This window comes from Spodoptera frugiperda, chromosome 14 (assembly GCF_023101765.2).
Source record: "Spodoptera frugiperda isolate SF20-4 chromosome 14, AGI-APGP_CSIRO_Sfru_2.0, whole genome shotgun sequence".
Lineage (NCBI taxonomy): Eukaryota > Metazoa > Arthropoda > Insecta > Lepidoptera > Noctuidae > Spodoptera > Spodoptera frugiperda.
This window is the reverse complement of record NC_064225.1, coordinates 9,791,692-9,817,354: the sequence shown is the minus strand read 5'-3', so window position 1 is coordinate 9,817,354 and position 25,663 is coordinate 9,791,692. Positions and strand designations below refer to the sequence as shown.

The 25,663-nt window shown below is 37.5% G+C and overlaps 2 protein-coding genes across 4 annotated transcripts in view; one reads left to right on the top strand and one right to left on the bottom strand.

Moving 5' to 3' along the window:
• Nucleotides 1–25,663, bottom strand: part of LOC118279157 (homer protein homolog 2) — a 59,631-nt gene that overhangs the window by 13,144 nt on the left and 20,824 nt on the right. The gene's annotated exons all lie outside the window — the stretch shown is intronic.
• On the top strand, nt 11,316–25,396 carry LOC118279159 (larval cuticle protein A3A-like). Its single transcript, XM_035598698.2, has 4 exons — nt 11,316–11,460; nt 22,665–22,820; nt 23,310–23,406; nt 24,041–25,396. Exons 1-4 carry the CDS (start codon nt 11,446–11,448, stop codon nt 24,277–24,279), a joined length of 507 nt encoding a protein of 168 aa, XP_035454591.2. The 5' UTR covers nt 11,316–11,445; the 3' UTR covers nt 24,280–25,396.

Below are 25,663 nucleotides of genomic sequence, written 5' to 3'. Positions count from 1 at the left end.
GGGCTCCAACTCGAAGCAGGAGTTGAATCTGAGTGGTTTTCAATCAATAAAAATTTAACACTTCTCACTTCACCCTAGGCAGAAGAAATCATTGCAAGATTCCCCTTTCCTCAAAAAAAAAAACAAACCTCAACTTTACTCTTAACAGCCTACCGACATGAGTGAAACTTCTGATCCCACATGGAAAGTGGCAAACATACTTACAAGATCTAATTTTCCACCCATATCATTAGCCAGCGTGAAGATCGCACGATCTCGAGGCATCGGCCTGCGTCCGTACTCGGTACGTAGCGTGGAATCGCGTGCGTTATGTAAAACGTATGCGATTGATTATTACTATGTGGGACAGTGAGAGTGTTGGGTGGACAAGACGGTAATTGTTTAATGGAGAGGTAGAATACACACCAGTGTGTCTTATTGCCATATTATGAACTGTCAGTTATCCTCATAGATCCTCTTTCTGCTTGAAAAATCTGAAGAAGTTTCTCAATCCATATGGGCTGGAAGTAAGTTATTGAATAGTTGACGTATAAATAATGACCTCACAGACCTACAAGCTCGTGAATTTTCTCATAAGAAATTATCCGATAGGCCATTCGAACATAGTAAAATCTTTATGCCCTAAAGAGGTAGGCAACCAGAGAATATTATGTCTCATGGTATCGCTCATTATAACCATATCACCAACTACAATTTCAAAATCCATGCTACAATCGAAAAGCTATAATTCCACATAAATTCACATCTGCCTCCAAACTCTAAACGGGACAAATCTTTGCGTAATACAATTCGGAACGCGAGATAGCGCCCGTCACGTCGTAACAAAAGGACAAATCGAGAACGGAGCACAGAATCGCGAAAAATATGAAAATTGGGGGCAAACTCACGAGCATTGCTCACGTACTACGGAATCCAATGAAGGAAACAGTCCTGTCATTACATGAGAAATTCTCACATTAAATTCATAAGAAATAAAATATTCGCAAACACGTAAGAACACACACAACGTCACGCCTTTTATCGCCGAAGGAGTAGGCAGATGCACATTACGGCACGTAATGCCGCTATACAATGTACACCCACTTATCACCATTTGTGTTATAAGTCCCATGTAATAGGAGGTGAGCCTATTGCCATATACTGGACACAATTCCAGACTCCGTGCTACTATTGAGAAATTTTCGAAAATCCGGAAAGCCCAGTAATACTTCGCCCGACCCGAGAATCGAACCCGAGACCCCTTGCCCGGTAGTCGTACTTGCGACCACTCGACCAACGAGGCAGTCACTTCTTACAAACACGTAAGAGAGTCGGCCATATATTGCGAAGTAAACCGTACGGTCGTACTTTAAAAAGAGTACTTAGAAAACGTATGAAGAAAATCTCAAGTTTTGCGGGAAAAAAGTGGCCTGGAGTGCGAGCTTGCGGAATTAATTGTTAGGGGCCGGCTAAGCGATGCTAAATTAATCATTTGTCATGGAGATTGGAACCGCGCCAACTTTTTACACACTGTAAGTACTTGCGAAGTTAAAGCTTTCTTTAAATCTGTAATAATAATAAGAATTCTGAAGACTTTTTGTGTTTATTTGTAGAAGTCACAGTCCGATTTAAAACATTTTTTTAATCTTAATCTTGAAGGAGGATTTGTCAAACATCCCATTAATAATCGGTTTGTTAAACTAACCTCTTGTCTATCAGTATATGAGACACAATAGAAAATACATTGTGTCTCGCGTAGATCAGACCGCATACTATTTAACGACAAATTAGATATTCAAGCCTTGTAGGCTTTGAGTATCATATATAGTTATGTATATATATATATATATTATGTTAGAAAGTAAATCTGGAGGTAAATTTCAAATTTTAACATCAACGTTTTCGAAGACAAGAGTCCCAAGTAAATATCCCACTTACTTACTAGGCCTAATTACGATACACAACATAATAATGCACACATACGATGCGATGCCAACATTTTAATGATCTGATTCACATCTAATATAAATGTGAAAGTTTGTTTAGAACTGAACGGATTTTATGAAGTTTGGTATAACAGGCAAGAGTGAGACATGGATGATAGAATACTTTTTATCCCAGAACGCGGGCGAAGTAGGATGAAATAATAAATCAGAATATTTGATTGATGTAATGATCATATTATTATAGTAGAATGCAATACCGGTTTAATAAAGACAGGAAGAAGAATTTAATTTAGACTAAGACAAATGTTTGTACAATATAGCTAGATAATATATTTAAAGACAAAACACATATTACAAACAAGATAACGCACAAACAATAAACAAACAAATCGAAAGTAAAAACGAAGCAAAAAGTATGAAACATAGCGGAACGGAGAAAGCAAAAAAACGTCGCGCGTCGGTTCAATTGTGCGGCGTGAAATTACATAGTTGTTTATACAAATCGGCCGATATGTAGGAATAGATAGGGTGTGTAATTAGCGAATGTGTACAATATTATGCGCAATATAAAACAGGGAAGCGGTGTGTGTGTATGAATATAGAAATACGGGCTGTAAACATTACATTTAACGGTACATGTCTTTTTTTTTGTAACGGTGGAAAATCTTCCAATATCTCCGCCTTGGGCGAGACGAGAGGGTGTCAGACTCTTGCTGACTAAAAACCCTCCAGTTCCTACTCCTTCTCTTTGAACCGGCGCCCTGGTAAACCAGCTAGGTAGTACGCAGTTCAGGAAATGGTAGATGTCATGCGTTATTACTTTGGAACAATAATCTATTTAAAGTTTTTCGGTTTGGTGCACCGAGATTGCAAAATATAATTTTCTTTGCTTAATTCTTAATATACTAATATAATAACATCTTGATTGCGATGTCTTTCACGTCTTACGTGTTTCATTTATGCTGAGCTCTAGCAAAACAGATACAATTATAGCCATTATCCAATAATAATCCCATCAATTAACATTGCCAAAATGAGACTGAGGGGGAAATAATGGTAAGTTTATAGTTAAACTAAAATCTATTATAATTAAACTCGATTTTTCAAGCATTAAGCTTTACAACAGTCCCAAAAACGCGATCAAACCCCAACCGCTTCACCGTATGTTTCCAGTAGTAGTCGGTCGATACGACGTACTACGAAGACGCACTGGAATCGCTCGGTCAACATTTCCGGCACGTTAATAAAATGAAGTTATTATCATCAATCTTGTTCCTCTTTACGGAATTAGCAGAGGATGAAATATTATCTTGTGCACTTCCGTCGTAAACAGGGAATTAACTGTATTAAACAATTAGGGGCTAATGAACGAGCTGTTTGTCCAATATTATGCTAATTACGCTGCCGAGGTTTGCTTTTCGTCCTTTCTGTTTTTCGTGAATTAAAGATTATTTTGGGGGTGTTAGTGAAATCATGATGAGAAGTTACGAGACTAAAGAAGAATGTTTAGCAAACAAATATTTTCTCCAACAATTTATGGTGCCCAGATATTGATAACTAAATCACTAACACTCATTAATTTTATAATAACTATCGTGAGACATATAAATTAACTAAAACTCACGGTTTTTACAGAGGTGTCACAGAGGGACTCTTCATCATGAGCAGCGTGCGCTTAGCCTCTGGTGACTCAAAACCGTCATTTTTATTTAACATTTATAACGTTTAAGACTCAAAACTTAGTACGGGATATTTACCATGTTTTTCATGATTTATGAGTTTCCGATATTTCGGCACTGTTGCAAATCACGGATAAACAGTTTATCCGTTTTAATTTTTAATTCTAGTGTTAGTGACCATGTCAGTTTAAAAACTTATATTTATTACGTGTTTCTTAAAACTTTGTTACCAAACACACAGCTACAGTTCCCAAAATCAATTCCCCATCACTATTTCTACATTTCACCACCCAACCGAATAAACGCCTCCAATAAACTGCAAAATCAACAAGCATACATTTAAAAATAACCCGAAGGCAATTTGTATCGCAAAATATCCGTGATATATCAATAACAATCTAGTTACATTGCAATCTGGAATTTTTCAATCACACGCCTGCAATCTGCCATCTGATTGGCCCGTGAGACACTCGACACACATGTTCATGCTCCCGACTTCACTCGAACAAATATTTGTAAAGCCAGATATTGATCCGGACTGTATCAATGGATGTGGTTTGTGTTGACGAGCAAAACATTTGGGAATTCATATATGAATAGAATGAGTTTTCATTTAGTTGTTTTGAGGACGGATGTGAGTGAGGAAGTAATAACAAAATAGGTTATTGGTTGGAATATAAGGGTCACAAAAATGGTATCCGGAGCTGCGGACAACGTAAAGGTTACCGGGGCTCCGGCTCAAAGCAGGAGAAGGAACGGAGTGGATAGTCAGTAAGAGTCTGACACTCGTCCCGCTTCACTAAAGGCGAGAGAAGTCATTGAATGATTTTCCCCCCTCAAAAAAAAAGCGTCACAAAAATGGTTCATCAATGTGAAAGTCCGCTCACAACAGACACGTGCGTGCAAGTTTGAAAGTAAAAGAAAATCTGAAAATCTTTTTATGGGATAGACTGACAAACAAGCAGAAGAATCACCTGATAGTAAGCAGCGTCGCCCATGGGCAACCGCAACACCAGAGGAGTTAAAATACTTGCCAAACTTTTGGAGGAGGGATCGGGCTTATATAGGTACCTCCATGTACAGAGAACAAAAGGGGCTTAGCAATACTAAGTTACAAGTACTAAATAGTCGTAACAAAAGCAGATACACAAAAGCCAAAGTAAGATCGTTAGCATGTCGGTACCGTACAATACATCATTAGCCTCTGATTGAGCGACGTATTGTGTTCCTACGCGAGGGTAAACGAGGGAGTAACTTGAGACTGATTAGTGATACGACTAGATATTGTGAGCTGAGTAACCAACCAAGGTTTTTGAGGCAGTTATAAATGTATGAAGCATTTATTTTTTATGGTATAAGCTGGTAAACAAGGATACGGATCACCTGATGGTAAGCAATCGGCGGCGCCCTTGGACAGAAAGAAACGGCGTAAGAAATGCGTTGACTTTTGGGGGTTAGGAATTTAAGGGTTTTTAGGAAATCGGGGATTGGGGAGATTGGGATGGGGGTAATTTTCTCAGAAATAGGATTTAACCACTTCAGGACTATGGTTTGTTACGAGAGTTCACAAAATATCTGCGCTTGGCAAATCGCAGTTTACAAGGTTTAGAATTATAAGAGCTGCTTTCCTCCGAATTATTTTGGAAGAACTCATGTTCGCGTTATGAATTCCATGTCATAAAATACAATTTGTGTATCAGTAATGTAGATGTTCAATTAATAGTACACGGGATAACATTAAAGTTGGCAGTTTTATCTTAGCTGCAATGGCAACCATTCGACCAAAAACTACTGTTCAGTCTTAACAAAACATTACACCTACAAATTCCATTAAAAAAACTAAGCTCCGCTTTAACCCATCCAACCCACCCACCTTAATTGGGGTACAAATCTACAGTCTACAGTCTAAAACAAAAAACGACTGCGGTATCCCTTCTCCCACGCGCTCAGTATTTACGAGACCGCAAGAATCCGGAATCTTCCGCAGCACACGATCATGACCTACATTAACACATAGGGTACTTTTTATCCCAGATACGACTGAGACAAGTGATATAAACGTAGGTACTTGTTCAACGTAAATTACCAATTTGTTGGCAATTTTGTAAGCTAATTTAAGCATACCTATAAATAACGTATCCACTTTCGTGTACTACATTAGTTCTGTCGTAATAAGACAATTTTCTAACCATTATCAGATAATACAACGGAGTCTGGAATTGGTAATATGCTCGCCTACCTTTTACATGGAACTTACGACTGGTGAAAAGTTAGAGATATATTTACAGTAGAGCCTTGATAATCCGAACTACCAAAAAATTACCCCTGTTCGGACTCACGGAGCGTTCGGATTATAATATGTACTATAGAAATAAATAATACAGTATAGAAAAAAATAGTTATATTTTGATATAAATATATTTATTGAGGTTTAGTAAAATACACATTTAAACCACATTTTACACAAGTTACTTATTAATAAGTGAAAAGTGCTTCTTCGAGAACGGGATTTTCTGGCAATTTAAGCGTTTTTCTCAAACCTGGGCCTTTCTCGGTTTGAGCTACAAACGACCGTATCTTCTGTTCTTTTTTCTTTAAATCAGTAATTGTCGATTTTCCAACACCATACTTAAGGGAAAGAGAAGTTCCTGACACTCCATCTTTCAAACTATCCAGTATGGCACAGTTATAGTTAAAGACAGCGGCAGTTCGGATTACAGCGGCGTTCGGATTAGCTTGAGTACGGATTATCAAGGCTCTACTGTATATCCATTCGGAGAATAGGTATGAGAAAATTTAAAATGTATTTAACATCGTCTGAAAAAATACTAGAAACGTACTTTTTATTTTGTCATATACCAATTAGATAACAATACTTAGATGAAACGAATAAAAGATTAGAAGTGGGATCAAATACATCATTTCTTCGTATAAAATGTACCCGGACATTAAAATTAAAATTAGTCATCCCTACCCTATTCGAACCAAATCAGTAACAGTAAATCAACTTCACTAATCGCACTTTACTAACCACTCGACCAAAAACAACAACTACATATGTAGTTACCCGATTAATTTAAATATCGGAAGAAACACATTCACTTTGGTAGCAACGGGAATCCCAAACACGTTGTCAACAGTAAGGAAACTGAAGCATAGAACGATGAAGAAGTAATGATGACACATGCGTTAGGTTGGCACCGTGTAATTACAGTATGAACAGCATTAATTGCAGGCTGGATAACGATCGCCGATACAATTACAATATTAGCATCGATACATTCGTACAATGTGTGGCACGCGATCGATTCTCAAGAAAATACGTGTGTTGCTTTAATGTCTGTGTTCGAATGGATTGTTAGACAATTTGGTTTTAGCAGTAAAATAGCGGGTTTGTGTAGTGTGATTGTCTACAGAATCGTAGCACCTGGTTTTTTTTTAAACGTTGCCCCACACTAGGATTTTCTCCTGTGTCGTGGGTGCGTTTACAAACATAAAAGTTGACATACACATGACACCCAGACCCGAAACAACAATTTGTGGATCACACAAAGAGTTGCTCCGTGCGGGAATCGAACCCGCTACCCGTTGCGCGGCAGCCAGTTGCCCAGCCACCGCACCAACCGTGCAGTCAAATATTATATTGGGATTTCTTTTAAGTAGGGATAAATCAGTCCGACACCACCCCGTTCCTACTCCTGCTGTTAGAGCCGGAGCCCCGGTAAACCTAGGTAGTACGCAGTTCCGGTTTATTATAGGATAGCGCAAAGGAGCTAATGGATCACCTGATGGTAAGTTATACGCACAATCTATAGGCACTCTTAACACCAAAAAAGTTACAGTAGCGTGCACTGGTAATTAATGATCTAAAGATTAAATAAAATAACCCACCAACTTAGAAGCGCACACCTAAAGCTCAGCTTACATAACAGCATCGCGACAATAAGACGTTCCACGCGAACATCGGTGAGATATTCTTGAAGCCACAACATGACAAGTCATGAAGTAATTATATAAATATGAGGCTACGTGTCGAATCAAATACATAATTGTATAAAAAAATTGGTAACAGAATGATGACTGTGACAGTAGTTAGATATAAGAAACTGAAGATTGAGCTCAGTGGTGTGGTATAAGAGAGGCCTATGTCCGGTAAAGGATTTTTTAAAGGTTTTCTTTTAAGTGTAAGCTGGTAAACGAGCAAACGGATAACCTGATGGTAAGCAATCGCCGCCGCTCATGGTCAACCGAAACACCAGAGCCGTTACAAGTGTGTTGCCGACCTGTATGTGCTTATTAACGAAAATTATCTTTTAAACTAAGTCGCACGTGAACAAACTGTAATTATTTACCATGAAACGTATTAAGATTATGATGTAATACTAATTATTTTCCATTTCCGTATAGATAGTATCGCAAACTTTACATTTAATAGCAGTTTCTATAAAATATAATGCAAAACTTGTGAGTTAACAACTTATAAAATAATTATTGGATCTCGTCTTTTGATATAGGCAAACATATAGACAAGTTTATTTTTTCTTCTAAACTCTTCCCAATTTGATTGAAAATACTTTTTTTATAACTTGGTATGCTGGTCTCATAGATTAAAAAGAATAACAAAAAATAATAACATTAAACCAAACGACTCATACAAAACATTTCATTGTTTTGTTACGCAAACGTAAAACAACATTAGCATACATTTCGGAGATGTAAACGGTACAACATACAAAACTTAGAATCGTAGTGTCAGGAGATAATACTTCAATAAATATGCAAATACTGATGCATGTAGGAAACGGTTCGGAATACCCAGCGAGACTTGTACAAGTTGGGGAGAGGACGGCTGACAGGTAATCTAAAATTGTATTTCTAAGCTATCGCTATAATACCTTTTATTCCCTAAAGGGATAAGTAGTGCATGTTAGAGTATAATCGAAACGAGACCGCGTTCAGCGCTCTGATTGGTTGGTTCATTGGAGCTGGCCAATCATAGCACCGATTGATAAAAATAAAACAAACTCGAACTTAAGCCCTTTATTTAATTATTTTTTAGGGGGGATAATCATCCAATGACTTCTCCCGTCTTGGGCGAGTCGTAAGGGAGTATCAGACTCTTGCAGACTAAAAGCCAGCCCATTCCTACTCTTGCTCTTCGGGTCGAAGCCGCGATGATTCGCTAGGTAGTACGCAGTTCCGGGCCGGCCATCAGCCCTACTGGGCCTTATCTGTACTGTTAAGCCCTTACATGTAAATAACCTTCAAGATTATAGTAGCCCAACCTAATCCATGACCTAGCTAGTCCTAAAACCGTGATCAACCACCGAAAGGCTAGCAAAAGTATTATTTTTTTCTGGTGAATCAATTGCGATCCCTAAGCCTATCAAACCTATTCCTACCAAACATGGAGATTTTGGAAAACCAACTCTTAAGAGGAAGGCTTTCATTGACCAGTGGACGTTTTTATTCCAGCTGATGACGATAATTCCCAAATTGTAGAAACATACCCGAGACATCACATCATTGATCCCACAAACACACTCATAAACACTCAAACCAGAGTTTAAAAAGCGTACAAACTAAATCAACTTACTGGACCAATAAACAGCATTTAAAATCCACCATTAATAACTGCAGCTAGTCAGAAAGCCAGTGCGGAGTAAACAGCACATTATATGCGGGATGTAAAGCGGTCATATTTAATTTAAATCTTGAGAGCTTCGAGTTTAATAAGCCTGGATTATTATATGAGGACAGAAGTGCTCGTGTTATAAAGAAATGGGTTTTATTTCGCTGTTGGTTGGGTTTTATTTAATATTCTTAATTGGTTTGGTGAAAACATAAGTAATGAATGCAAGGTGTAGTTCATTAATCACCAAGATTGCTCAAGGCGGATTGGCGATTTGAAACTTAAAATTTGGATTGTAAGTCCAGGTTTCCTCACGATGTGGAACGGAATGGGGTGGTTTTTAGTCAGTAAGAGTCTGACACTCCTCTCACCTCACCCAGGGCGGTAGTAACTTGCTTTTCCCCCAACAAAAATGACTGCATGTTTGGTGCGGTGGCTGGACAACCAGCTAGCGCGCAAAGTGTAGCAGGTACGATTCTCACACGAAGCAATTCTCTGTGTGATCCACAAATTGTTTTTTCGGGTCTGGGTGTGATGTGTAACTTAGCGTCCTGGGCCGCCATGACACAAGATTTTTTATAGCTCACGTAAATAAAGTCCAACCAATAAATTACTTAGCACTAAATACACATTACTTTAATTAGTTCCAAAGCAATCTGTTAGTCGGAGTGGCGCGCCCGACTTTTTTCACACACTTCCAATCAGGGCTCTTTTAATCTAGCCAGAAAGTTTAACAAAAACCAATTATTTTGCCTGTGTGCCTGTGTGCTAGCACGCCGAATTCGACATTTTTTAGCTAAAACCCAGACGTATCGCTAACGAGATTGTATAAATTTGTACGAAATAAATGGATACCTACCAGACCTAATTGGGATTTTTTGGAGTTGTTGTCTGGAGTTTTAACACGATAGCGGATTACTGGACTAATTCCATAAAGAAGGGGAAATTTGATTGATGGTACGCATTGAATGGGCTCCCCGAAACTACTAGACCGATTAGAAACAATCTTTCACCATCGCAAATCTTTCAATATTATTACAAATACGAAAACACTTAAGTATCTGTTACGTTTGCACGCTTCAACCACTGAACTAAACATTTTTCTGATACATACATCAACAGCCTACAAGTGGTGAGCAGGTTTGAGCATTAATCACACGCTTACTCAATGCGGGTTGGCGATTTTAAACATATAATTAGAAATTCTAAGCCCAGGTTTCCTCACGAGATATACAAAAAGGAGTATATTTTTTGCCATGCCTGCATTATAGCAGGGAATATAAGGCAGTTGTACATTCCGTGTCAGTGTCTTAGTAACCTGGACTATGAAAACACACTAAATTCCTTAATACTTCACTAGCTCATAAGGAACAAAAGTTTAACGTCTATTTTAATCGCCTCATTGGTCTAGGTAACAATCACAAACACATTCAGCACGCAGTAGACGAAATGTTTCCGTTAGAAATTCAGTATTTAAACACAGAATTGTGGACGGTGTATAGCATATGCTGGCTTGCTCTTTATTACAATGTGCAGATATCATTGTTCATTTCAGTAAAGACATACTGAAGACATTTTTAAATTCTGTATCGGTTACATGGATATAAGAATATAACAGGCGAATAATATGTGATACATTTAATACATGTACCTCTGTCTGCCCCTTCGGCGAGAAGAGCCAAATGCATGATGATACGATGCACCTCCTTATGGAGCTGCTAACAAAAAACCAAAGCCAAAAAAATTATAGTGTAAAGAACTTTACACTTACCTTCTATAACAAAACATGACAATCTTTTAATTTAGCACGTTTAAAACTATTCAAGAAATGAAAGCAAAGGAATTATTTCAGAGAAGATACAGGTTTAAAAATATATATGTGTGTGTTTAATATGGTCATGACTATCTCCTGTTGGAAACAAAGACAATGGAACATCAAACATGATTCTGTCATACCCCTTTCGCTTCATCTACATCCCTCACTCTTTGCATAGATAGATGGTAGTTTATTTACCTCATTTTTAATCTATCACCTATTTAATATGTAACATACATAAAGCTTAGAAGAACCAAAGTATGGCCAGTCTTTACCCCCGCTAGCCAACTAGAGGGGGCCTTCAACAATGCGTAGTATAAGTAGGTACGTCGCGACCAGCCAGCACATTTGTTCACAAGACTCTAGGAGACGCGATATAAGTAGCTCGGTATAATGGATTACAAAATTGTGAGTAAATTGTTAAAGATTTTGGTGGTGGTGTTTGTATATTAAGTTTTTTGGTTAAAGTGATCTGTGGTGCGATTTTTCGAGATTTTATTTGACGTGAAAGTGTTGATTTCGGTATGTGTTTTTCGACTGAATTACTGCTGGGATTTTGATAGAATTTAAACGAAATTATAGTTAAATACTCGGAGTAATTAATGGTGGTAATTAACAGAAAATTATAGGCTTATTTTATCTTTTAAACCATGTTTTATATGACATAATTGATAATAGATCACGCGAAATTGTACTATCGCTTTTGCAAAATAATGTAGTTACGAAATTACTTTAAAAACAAACAAAATACGCCTGAAAAGTAACTCTTACAAACAACAATTTACTTATAAACAAAACACACAATAACAGGAGAGATTGCGAAAACATACAAACATACAAACGTACAAGCATGCCCCGTTTCCGCGTAATGAGTGGGAACAAATAACATATACATACGTTTGAGTTGAAACTAATAACTGTTTATAACGGCACATTACCGCTCCACTGGAGTTTGTGAGAAAATTACTACATTTGTAGGAGACAAACTATGTACTACTATGTTAGTATGTTGAACGTTTAGTTTGTGATGGGTTCTAGTTGAAAACCTTTAGTAATGATTAGGAAAGGGGGTCATTCAATTTACATGATTGGTTATGTCATAAAAAAATACTCTTCCAAGGAAATTATGTTTCATGATGACGGCATATGAAAATCAATCAAGAACGTCAGATAGACAAAGAAAAACATAAGACACGTATTTTTTTGTCATATATGACAACAATCTTTAAATTAAACGAATCAAAGATTAGTAGTGGAAGCAAATTCGACATTATTAAGTACAAAGTGTACTTAGAAGTGACGTCACATGCCATTTCAAATCGATATACATATCTCCGAAAATAGTCTAATATTTAAAAAAGACATCTGTCTTGTCATTGTCGGAGTTTCAATGTCAATTGCTACTACTGCAAATTTTGAAAATGCAAAACCTAACGATTATTTCAATCATCCAGAGATCAAAGCCATGAGCCAAACTCTACTAACAACACGCACATCAAGCCACCTTACATACCTTACAAACTTTCAACCTTACCACAAAAAACATAAGGTTGTAAATCAAGAATAATGAACAGGATAGCTTAACGTGCCTTTGTCCCACCTTATATCCTATACTCCTTAAAAAACTTTCAACCTTACCACAAAAAACATAAGGTTGCAAACCAAGTAAATTGAACAGGATAGCTTACCGTGCCTTTGTCCTTATAATAAATGAATAATCGACACGTGTAGCGGGTGCCAGTATAAATCTAGGTAATTTCACTACCGGCGCTACTTCCTACGCCTAGCCGCGTCTTCCGTCATATCAGCATTAATTCAATGAGCTAACGCTATTTGCGTACATTTTCATTTACATATTGTTCATGTAATTGCTTGTTTTAATCCATTTTATATCATGGTAGCTATTATTCGTTAGACATTGCATAGTCAAGCTGCGCTGTGCGCATCTTCGTAGCACAGCTACATAGCTTTGTATCAGTGGAAACGGTCACATAGTTTCACAGCTTAGCTATTACACCTTTGTAGCATAGCTACATAGCACATCCCTGGTGGAAAAGCACCGTTAGTGTCATTAGTGTAGGTACTAATGACACTAATTCAGACACATATTTTTACTATGGGATCAACTATGTATTGACATGATTGATTACAGTATTTTACAGAATCATTAAAAGAAATATACTACTCTTATTTCGCTGAAAAATCCGACACAACATGGCTTTGAGCTTAAATTACAAAACTTTTTCATTTCCATTATTGGTAAAAGAGAAATCCAATTATATTTTTATCAATAGCCGTCGAGGGGCATGTGTGCGTAACATCGCATCCATATTCCCAGATATATTGACATTTACAATATATTTACTGAAATGGAGATTCATGTTATTTGCAGGAAACTATTATATTAAGTATTCAGTGAATTAAACGGAGTGAATAATTGTAAGGAATATTTCAAATGAGTTTTATAAATGTGATCAAATTATACTGGAGTTTAACGTCAAGCAAATAGGCTGCGGATTCGAAGACACGATGTATAAACATAGATACGAATTATAAATATAAAACTTTCTTAAAGGGAACCTTAAATTCCTTTTGACTGCCTCAAGTTTTTTTTAAGTGACATTTATATCCCTAGAACCTTTTGCTAAGTCTGAAAAATAGTATGCTGAAACCCGCATGATCGGTTCACACAAACGCGAGATAATCCATACAAACATACTCGTACATACAGGTCAAACTGAGAACTTCCTTTTTTTAGTCACTTAAATACTTAAGACAATAACCAATTCTAGAAGAGAACTAGAAGTTAACTTTCGTTTACTCATCACGATCATCAATCACAACAAACACAAGACGTCAACTGCTGAACTTAGTTCTTCCCTAGTGACATCCAGATCAGCCGATTATTATCCAATTATCCTCAATCGAAATGAAGAGTAACAAATATATGTAGTAAAATGAAGACATTATCTCAGTATATACCTACGACTATGTAATGATATGTATAACAAGTGAAAATATCGCGTGTCCGAGCGAGAAGAACACGCGACTAGTCACGTGGCCTCTTGTTTACATTAGAGTTCTTAGAGGAAAAATAACAAATACAAACAAAAATTCCAAGTACCTATGGAGAAGAATGGAAAACAACTCTTAAGCAGAGTAGAAGAAGTTGATAGTACAATAACAAACTTCCACAGGTTTCTTGGTGAAGCCAAAATTGGGATAAAAAACTGTTCCACTAATATCAAATTATATCAAATCAAATCTGATTATAAATTATATATAGAAGGGAATTGTTGTTCATTAGACACGCTAAAACTCGAAAACGATTAGGCTAATTTATTATTGAATTACTAGTGGAAGTCCAGGAAAGCTTCCTCATGAGTTACTCTATCTATTAAAAAAAACCGCATCAAAATCCGTTGCGTAGTTTTAAAGATTTAAGCGTTCATAGGGACATACAACAAGACAGAAAAAGCGACTTTGTTTTATACTATGTAGTGATAACTGGGCAACCAAAGAATACCAACTAAATCCAACGACTGAAACAGTTATACGGTAACTAACTAACGGACTACAATAAAAAATCGGTCAAAAGATACCCAGAGACTTTAATATAATTGGTGTGATATAATTGTTGTATAATAAGCTCATGTTTTCTAAAGAAAATTCCATCTTTCTATCAATTTAAGGAGGAAATGCGTTCTCTTTCTACCAAAAAAAAAAAAAAACCGCCCAGACTCGTAAAGAATATATTCCAGGCAAAACCGATACAATTTCGAAAACAAATTGAAATAAAGTAGGAACAGCTAATATTTCACAGCTATCACGTTACTTTCCGTTGACACATTAAATAAATAAGTAAATAATATACCTACCTACGTCAAGTCGCCAGGATCCCTTACGAAGTGACAAATTTCCTGTAGGACGACGTCCCGACCTTTTGCAAAGGTACCTCCCACCCACACGTGTGCTGATACTCTTTAAAACTTAGTATGAAGGGTACAATAACACATAATATGCAAAGCAAGTGTGGGAGAGCCATGCTTCGGCATGAATGGTTCAGCTCGACCGGAGTGAAACCACGGCCTCACAGAAAACCCACGTGAAACAACGCTTGCGTTGTGTAAGCGAGGTTAGCGGAGGCCCAATCCTCCGATACCTGAAGTAGGGTCGTATACCCCAATTCCATTATAAAAAACTTAATGTGTCCTAGCATAATAGCATTTTTTGGACAAGCCCGCCACACTCTCTTAACACCGCTTCAACTCCTGTAAGCCAAGATCTACAGTGAACCATGAAAACACCGGTACACTGAAGTGCCGCACGTCACAGGGTGACAGGGTGTCCTTGAGACGCGCCGAACTTCAGTGATAGTTTGTCTCTGATGGCTGTTTTGGATCCGGTTGACTGTCTTGGAGCCCGCAACGAAATAAATCAGAAGATATTATGAGAGGAGAAGAAAAAGAAAACGATAGTTTCCACATCCTAGGTGATTTTAATACAAGATAGCATCTTAACTCTTAAGCCTGCTGGTCGGAATAAGGATACACCTAGTTCACAAAAACATATTCTAGAAAAAATAGTATATTTCCACATAAAACCCCGAACCACATACGACAGCACACATTACCGGTAGGAAGTATAACATCCACAAATATAGTAGCAATATCGTGTCGAATAATTGTCACAGTCTGACAAAAAACATCACACGTTACGCACGCAACAATAAGGAACAAATTAGCATGGCAAGTGACCGACATTACAAACAATTTATTAGACATCCGTATTCGATTACATTTTCCTGACTACTGCTTCAATTATCGAGTAATTACATCACAATTAGCATTATGTACTTGCTTTTCCGTTAAGTGATAAATATAAATTCATTGCACTTTCTTTCTCCTAAGCATATCCTAAGTAATTAAGATTGGTACTGTTTAAAGCTGATTTAGCTACTTGTCCTTATTTTACATGGAGCATCTGCCTTCTGCACCAACCCTAAGGATGACAATGCCTTTTTGTTAAACCCTTCAGATTTCTTGACTATTCAAGTGTTATGACTAAGACATTCCTTGTTTCCTACCATTTTTTGTAAGGTTATCCGCAGCACCGGTTTTTCCTACCCTACACTTGGATGGCATATTTTAGTTATATTTCTTTACTAGTTTCTGCCCGCAGTTTCACCTGCGTTCCCGTGCGATAAAAAGTCCAGACCATAATAATCTCCGCCTGTGTCATATTTCATCCCGATCCCTTCAGCCATTTTGACGTGTTTCAGTAACAAAACACAAATAACTCACAAAATTTCGCATTTATAACATTAGTAAGATTCGAACATTTCGCGCAGAAAATTCTGATACAGCAAACATCAAGTCTAACCCACCAGAACCATCCATAAAAGTAATCCGTTTAACTCGGATAAGTATCAAAAAGTTATAATGCCACAAATCCTTGCCTAAACAGGATAAACCCGGGCTTTACACATATAAATCTTCCACATCAATTGAAGGGTTAACCTATTCTTAACCAAGAAGATCATGTACCCACCGATGTGAACTGACCGTAATACCGAAGCGAGAGACGAAAGTGCGATATTTAACGGTCAACCACACAATTATGTAAATAGGAAAATGAGCTTTATTGCAAAGACGGTAAAGTGGTATAGAAACTTGGTGTAATTAGTAGATGACTCGCGAATAACATACAAATAACGAACGCTTCCGATGACATATTGTGTAACAACGTTATTTGAAAAACGGTTATTTGATTAACGTTACGTGTGTTGTTATTTGTTGAGCTTTCTCAATACGTTATATTGATAGTTGCAACTCGTCACAATCTTGAGGAAACAATGATTTAGCATTTTTGTTTTGATTCCGCAAAGTCATTTCTAATAAGTGAAAAAATAATCGTCGGATAGCTACATAGAAACAATTTCGAATATTTTTACGTAAGTAAATTCGACTGACTTAAAATTTCATTATTAATTCTAGGTTGCTTATTTTACTCACAAAAGGCTTTCAAAAGAGAAATTATTTGCTAGGAATCCCTTTGTAAATATCTGAATATTAAACAGGCGCCGAACTTTAAAACAACATGAGCGATTCATTGCTTATTGTGATTATACGTTACAGCAAAAAGGTTATCTATATTCGTTCCTTCATGCACAATCCCAATCCCAACCGAGGCTTTCTATCTGGCTATCCTAGGGATATATTCACATAATAATCTGCTTCAACACGGCCGTGTCATGTCTCCTATAGGATTATTGGCTGCTATCGAGTTACCCATCCGGGCGGGCGAGCTTTGGAAAACAGAAATATCATAATACCGGGAACTTTTCGACAGCGAGAAAAATTGCATTAAACGGGACGAAATTTCATTAGGTACACCTTTTAAAATTGGGTCATAGAGGGTTGGAATGTGTTACGTAAGCCGAGTAAGTGACACTACGGCACACATAAAATAATAACAACCCCTGTTCCAAATTTCATCCTGATCCCTTCAGCGGTTTGTAAAAAGGGACCACTGAAAAGCAATCAAGGCAAAGAAGTGTTGCTTAGCATTTACAATCAAGACTTCACTTTAAACCACATTTACGTCAAAGGAATCGATATTGAAGCAACGTCGATAACCGCTAAACACTTACACAAGCTAATGAACACAGCCAACATCACAAATAAGTTAGACAACTGTTTCGCTGCAAGTAGACCAAATAGAGCAACTAGGTCGACGTTTAATATAGCCCAGGAGTTGTAAGACAAGACTGCAAGGGACCGTATTGATTAAAATGTTCTTGAGATAATTCTCTGATAGGAAATTGCAGTCCTCTGCCGCCGTAACCGAGTGGAAAAAGAAAAAAATGAGGACACAACTTATTGCTCAGCGATTTAAAAAGATTGTAAAATAAAATATTGCTCGTTGAAGGGAGAGGATTAATTGGAGCTGGTCGACTAGTACGGTTTCTTGTTGAGCTTAAAATATTAGCTGCGGAGACTAGAAGGCATTTTTTAAAACATAATGAAGTCCACAGAGAGTCAATTACATGCAATTGCTCGTAATTTCGCTCTAAACAAGGTGATTTAGCTGAAGTACTGGTAAAAGAATTTGGTCTTGAAATAAAAGAGAAAATTGTGGACCACCTGTTGATGAATTTGTGCTAATGGTAATATTCCAAATGACAACATTTGAAAATATATTCAATTAATGACAAGGAAGCGCGTCCTAACATAATATTTTCCTTACAACAAGCAATTATTCGTTTCTGATCAAGCCCAAATACGATTTTTTAAAATCTAGAGCAGAACAGACAAGCAGTTCCGTGTTCCTGGACCATATACTGGGAACCAAACATGATGTTTGATTGAATAAAATGAGTGGGAGTAACAAAACGGGAACATGTCTGAGTTTGTCGTGAATATTTATCCAAGGCTAAGCCCTAGTGTTTCGTTGCCTTTGTACGAATCTCGGTAAGCCATTCATATTTTATTTTGGGACACGGACCGTGTGAGTGGATAGTACGAGCTACGACCCCTTTTATGAAAATCTGTTCAACCGTTTGTAGGTGATGGATTAACCGATGCGTAAACATCGTAAAGCCTTTCATATTGATACTTTTAGGACATATTTTGTTGCCATTGCTAGCATATGGTGGGTTTACGATGTCCTTATTTATTTTTACTTACATTTCTAGTATATACCTACCTGAATCGAAATTTAAGCTTGTCTTTACTCTTCCTTATTTATTGATATCTATAGATACATTTTATATTACTTGTACTGATTGATCACAATAGGAGGTAATATTATTGGGAGTTGCACTAACACAGTAAACGCCATTAGGGGCAAGAGTGACCGGCGCTAGCGGCAGATTTTCCTTCAACAGATTTTTGTTGGCAGTCAGTCTTGAGGACCTAATATCTCACTAGCACCAACTACGCTACACCCACGTTGTACATTAAGAGCTATTTACGTCCAGCCTCACGCGCTTTCATCTTTCAACTTTCATGCGCGTTGCTCTACAATTATGTGCGCTGCTTACTAGTTATTTATCCGGATCTAAGTGCGCTTGAGGCATTATCTGTCAGTCTAAATATCTTTAAAGACAGGATCAATTACCACGTCGCGGTACACAGGATGAAGAAAACTGCTTCATCTAGATTTCAATTAATAGTCGGGCAAAAAACGTGCTGTCTACATCCTCAATTTATCTGTACATGAAGAGATCTTAAGTGATCAATTTGACAAAACAAAAAACTGACAAAACAAAATAGGTTTATATCTTCCAATATCTCACTCCGAGGCTTTCAGCAAACCAAAGAATACAGACATCTATTTTGAGAGGGGAAAATCTTACAATGACTTTACTCACCTTAGGCGAAACGAGAGGGAGTGTCAGACTCTTACTGACTAAAAATCACCCCGGTAACCCCGCTAGGTAATCCGCAGTTCCGGAAGCCAGACAGCTTGCAATAGCCTTTTCCTCAACGAAAAAATATCAACCAATTTCATCAAAAACCATCTAGAATGCCAAACTCCATATCAATCGACAATAATCAAAACTAACAGAGCAGATCAAACAATAAGTTCTCAGTGTTAAAACTATTTCCAACTCTCTGCGAGTCGAGTCCATTGTTTCGAAACAGATACGGACAAACTCCCAAACTGTATTATACTGTAGCAGGCAGTACGTATTGTGCACCGCTGACATATTAACGAGATCATCTCTCGACGACGGAAAGCGAACGCTGGTGCATGAAACAACCAAGTTTTATTTTTAATAAATCATTTAATTTAAAAAGGATGGGTGTTTTATGTCTTCTTGGTATTTGGCATCAAAAAAATATTAATTGTGTAAATGAGTAAACGCTTCGTCACCGTAGATACTGAAGACTATTCAGATAGTATGTATATTTATCTACTTTTTTCCATTCGCCCACTATGAGATGTCATCACAATTTCTTTATTTTCCTGAGGCCTTTGAAGGGGTCATCCAATGACTTCTCCAGCCTTTGCCGTGGCGAGATGAAGGATCAGACTTTTACTGACTAAAAACCTCTCCGTTCCTACTCCTGTTTTACGATCCCGGTAACCTGCTAGAATTATGATAAAACATTACCATAATTACGTCAATCTTAGTTTGGTGCCCAGCGACGAAAGGGTCTGGTTTTCATATATGAAATTACGCAATTAGATTTAAGTTATGGAAGTTGTTTACCTGATAGACAAATCATTCTATCGATATACCTATGGGACAGTCACTGATCATTCGACCCTTCGAATCAAAACTTAGCTAGACTTTGAAACAGAATATTCTCGAAATAACTGTACCAAACGTCGATCTGGCACAATTTCCATAAAATCAACGCCTAAAAATTCACTCCTTTTTTAAACCGATACCTATAATACGTACTCGTACTAAGCGTACAGCTACCATATTCGGGCGACCACACTATAATAAGGGTTAAACCACACTATAAGTTATTTTTTACACCATCGTAAGATTTAAGTTTGGATTCAATCTAAATGCTCTCATTCTTTATCAAGACCGGACTTAGAACGTAAGTTTAACGTTCAGAAGTCCGTTATTTTGCTATAAATGAAATAACTGATATGACTTTGACGAATTGTGACTGTCCGCGGAACGCAGATTGTTTACGCAATCATTTTAACGCTAAATCACAATAATGCGTTTCGCTTTAAGACAAGAAGCTCGAAGATTATCGAGTTATTGTTTCAGCTTAACAAAATTGTAACAGATTATTGGGATATCGTACCGAAATAACTTCAAATCGATTTTGTTCCGTGGAAAAACATCTTATAATGGAATTGGACGAATATTCGTTCGTGTAGTATGAGCTTGTTATTGAAGTCGCGTTGTGAATTCAATCTTGTCAGCGCACATTTTTCTGGTCTCGTGGATCTAATAATGTATTACGAGTGGTTTCGGTGGGTCTAGGCTTTGTGTGATCTCCTATAGTATTACTATAATACACGTTTATTATAACTTAACCCCCAAGTGAGTTTTTTGCCATTGTTGATATTTCGCCTCTGCCTATTCATTTTCCAATCTCAGAATTTGGACTTTACATCTCTTGTATTTACATACGTCCACAAAAGATTACCAAGAACCACTAAATCAGTCAAAACTAGTCCTTAAAACAAGCAACCCAAAACTTATTTTACTTCAAGAGTAGCCTGAAAGTATCACATTTAAATAACAGTAGCAAACAGTACAAAGCCAGTGTGGCTGTCGTGAAGATTTTCACGTCATTTCCAATTTATTCTGTAGTACCCAGCTCAGCGCTGTCAGTTGCTCCGTGGAGATAACCACTTTCACGACGTTTCACTGCGCACACTAAATACATGGAAACTATGCACTGATGCAAATATTTAAGGGAGATGTAACTGACTTTTTTATGAGGTAATGGGCCACCTTGGGCGAGGCGGGAAGTGTCAGACTCTTAAGTGACTGAAAACCACCCCGTTCCTACTCCTGCTCTTTGAGCCGGAGCCCCGGAGATCCCGTTAGGTCTTCATCGGAGATGTAACTAGTTAGAATTATTATTTTGGTCACGATATACAGCATATCAGAATACATTATTGAGTTCCCTTAAGGGGCTGATTAAAAGGGAAGGTTCGAGCATTAATCACCACGCTTGCTCAATGCGGATTGGCGATTTCAAACTTATAATTAGAAATTATAATTTATAAGCCCAGGTTGCCGCACAATGTTTTCCTTCACCGTTTATCATTGATATCTAAATAATATTAGAAAGTACATATAAAAAGTCACATTGCTACTAGGTAGGTTTCGAGCCCGCGCTCTCACATGAGAAGCGGGCGTCTTAAACCTCTGGGCTACCAAGACATACATCTACAATGCATTCACCGAAAACAAAGCCATATTTTACGACTATCTATCTCTCTACATTAAACTATAATACAATAACTAAATAACCTATAAGCTGCTGACTTGCAACGTATAAATAAATCCATTGTGAAATGAAATTTTCCACGAAGATTGGATATCGTGTGACACTGATGTCAAACGTGTAATAAAATTTTACTGCCGCGCCGTCTCGCATTCATGTTGAACTTTATTTTTCAATCACGTGAATTGCTTACTACTACATTCTAGACAAAACTACTTTATATTTATTGAAGGCTTTGTTACAATATTGATAGTGTAAGAAGAATGACTATTGTCTAAGATTTTATAGTGACTTTTTTATTTTTACCAAATTTTCTCGTCCACTAGTCACACCCAACATCGACTTTTCTAAACTTAGACCAATTTTCAAATGGAAATATGCAGTCGCAAATTTTGCGGGAAACGGACCTACAACCCCGTATTCGGCCACTAAACCAATATGTTACTTTTCTAGGACTATCGAACGTAATTTTTATTTTTTGATTCGGTTGAGCCACCGCAGCTCAACCGGATCAAAAAAAAAATTATGATGATTTGTTAATATAAGATCAAAACATAATAACCTTTATGATTAAAACATCAACAACACCTTCGAACGTAAATGTGTGGTCACAAAATTGCACTTTCCACTTAATTTCACACCTCAAAGTAATAAATCCTCTTTTACTCATTCCAGAGAGCACTCCCCCTGTTCCTGGTGGTGGCTACAGTGGTGGCGCAGTACGGCGAGGAGTTCGGAGGCTACGAGGGGTACCACAAGGCGCCCATACAGCTGCACCACCAGCAGAGCCTGGATGACCACCATGGGGAGGAGTATGACATGGATTACCATGTTAGTATTGGGCATTTGTTACCACCATTTTAATGACGGCGGAAAACCTTCAGAAGACGCCTAAGTTTTAAAAGACTAGGGAGTGTGGACATTTTTACCCCACTAAAACCACCCTCAACACCTACGGTAACCAGTAAGGTTTTGAATACCGGTGGAAAGCCTTCAGAAGACGCCTAGCTTTTTGGGGATAAAAGACTAGGGAGTGTGGGATTTTTACCTCACTAAAACCACCCTCAACACCTGTAAGGGGCACTGAGTCCTCTTAGTAGACCTGCTCCGGAGCCACCAAAGGTTTTCAATACCTAACTAAAGTATATTTTCACTGTGAAATCAAGATTTTTACCTTAGTGGCTCCTTACATTAAAGTCACAATTCATACAACTCTCTAGCACTGTATTTAACACGTTAAACGCCATGGGGGACATTTGATTTGCCTTCAACAGTTTTCTATTGGCAGTCAGACTGAATTACCTAATTTGATGTTTCCAGGCGCACCCCAAGTATTCGTTCGATTACTCCGTAAAGGACCCACACACTGGTGACCACAAGGAGCACTGGGAGACTAGAGACGGTGACAAGGTCAAAGGTAATTTGAGAATTCATTCGTTTTTGTGCTAACCGTACAATTAGTCTACGTTTAGAAACTGTTTCTCAACAGTTGGTTGTGAGATGTAACTTCTAAAAACGATTAGGCAGGTTTTCCACCGGAGATGTGCTATGCTACGTTGCTGCGGATGCATTTGGCTTCCACCAATCATATTATTTGGTACACATAGCTTAGCACTGGTGGAAACGGACTCAGCTAAGTTATGTTTTATATATGGAAAGATGCGTGTTATAAGATGGATGTGTGCTAAAGACGGCGTCCCTAATATCGTTACATCGCATACTCGAGCTGCGCATCTTTCTCACACAGCGACTTAGCTTAGAACAGTGGAAAAGGCCGCATAGTTTCACAGCTCAGCTATTACATCTTCGTAGCATAGCACATGTCTGATACGAGACTATACGTAGACCAAGAGGCCTACTCTGGTTCTCGAATCCGAAGTTTCGGTTAATTTTCGGCCGTAGGTTTTATTGATTTACTTCAAATCAAAACCTATTTATTTATCTTCATAACATTCGTTCATTTTTGTTCACAATGGTTAGCAATAAATGGAATTATTACGATTACGAACATGCTAGTTCTTAGCTAAAGTAAATTTATCATCTCTCCACAGGTACCTACACCCTAATCGAGACGGACGGCACGAAGCGTGTAGTGGAATATGAAGCGGACGACAAGAACGGTTTCAACGCGGTCGTGCACAAGATAGGCACACCCAAACACGACGAGTATGAGCACAAGCCTGTGCACGAGTATGAAGCGAAACCAGCGCTAGAACCCCTGCACTATCAGCACGATTATGGTCACTTTGATGAAGGTTTCGTGCCTGTATCTGGTGGATTTGGACATTAAAATGTATTAGACTACAGGTATACAATTATGAAGGATTCTGTGCGATGATATTCATTAGGACATTTTGTCGTGGGTGCGTTTCATTGTAAGTCTCAAGACGTCTGAACATACGCCGGTTAAACGAAGCTGCAGGCAGAGGTGGTTGAAGGCGGTCAGTACCCTTTGTACCGCGTTCGGTGCCCTGATTGGACAGTGCATATAAACCAACCAATCAGAGCGCCGTTCGTTTTCGTACAACTTAAAGCAAACTCGTACTAAGGGTATTGGTCGCCATTCCACCTTATAGATGGAAATCCAACGCTGCGGTGTGTTTAAAAACATAAAATTTCACACAAAACTTTACCCAAATAACATTTGTAAATCATACAAACACTTTGTTATTCCAATTAAATGATGGCACTTTACCTAGAGCATGACAGTATTTTGTTAAAAAAAAAAACACATTTATTTGGCAAATAGAACGAGACAAAATGGAATTTCAACTTTAACATTACGCAAATAAAGTTGAAATTGGGATACCTTGATGTACTAGAATATCAACGAACATAATCTTCTAATATCATTTACCTGTAGTTTAATACATGTGACTTTCGATCAGTTATACAGAACTTTTAATTCCTTAGTTCATTAACAGACGGACTGACTCCAAACAGCTTCGCAATGCTCAAACTATGATGTTTAAATGCTTTAATTATGTAGCTATACATACTTGTATTTTGTAAGTTATTATAATTTTAGGTTTAAGAAATTCATTTTTAAATCTGTATTCTGTTATACATTTCTGGTTATGAATGAGAGTCGTTAAAACAAACTCAAATTTTAAAACGTACATAGGTACACTAAGAATGTTATTCATGTATAGTATAACTAAATAAGAGAGAATTAACTCATTTGAATGTCATACAAAAATAAAATCGGGCAACTATCGGCCGACAGGGCAACAATTTTGTGTATAGTGTGTGGTAGCAAAGAGTGGCTCACGAATTATAATTATTTATTAGTACAACGGAATGTTACAACGTTTCGTTTAAGTTAAGCCCCGACTGTATTGTTCTGTTTTGTAGTTTTAAGTGTTGTACAAAACTCTTGCGATTGAATAAACTTTTTATTGTTATAATCTTGTGTTGATTTCGAACAAACTACTGCTAATAACAAAACTTACAACTAATAAACAAGCTGGTAACCAACTGCGAAAGCACAAAACCAATAAACGAAAACAGAAATTATAATTAAAACTTACCTTTTAATTTAGTAAGCAAGCTGAAACCCAAAACAACTCTATCGCAACGGCCTAGAAACCGCTCTAAAAACGCAGAAAAATCAAAAACCAAACAATACTGCTACGGTCCACACTCTGATCGTAGTGGCTGCGCAACTGTCGGGC

Excerpts from the sequence above, each read along its gene's own strand:
- LOC118279159 (XM_035598698.2), top strand. Across the intron at positions 22,821-23,309 it reads AGTATGACATGGATTACCAT|GCGCACCCCAAGTATTCGTT; the intron begins GTTAGTATTGGG and ends TGATGTTTCCAG. Across the intron at positions 23,407-24,040 it reads AGACGGTGACAAGGTCAAAG|GTACCTACACCCTAATCGAG; the intron begins GTAATTTGAGAA and ends ATCTCTCCACAG.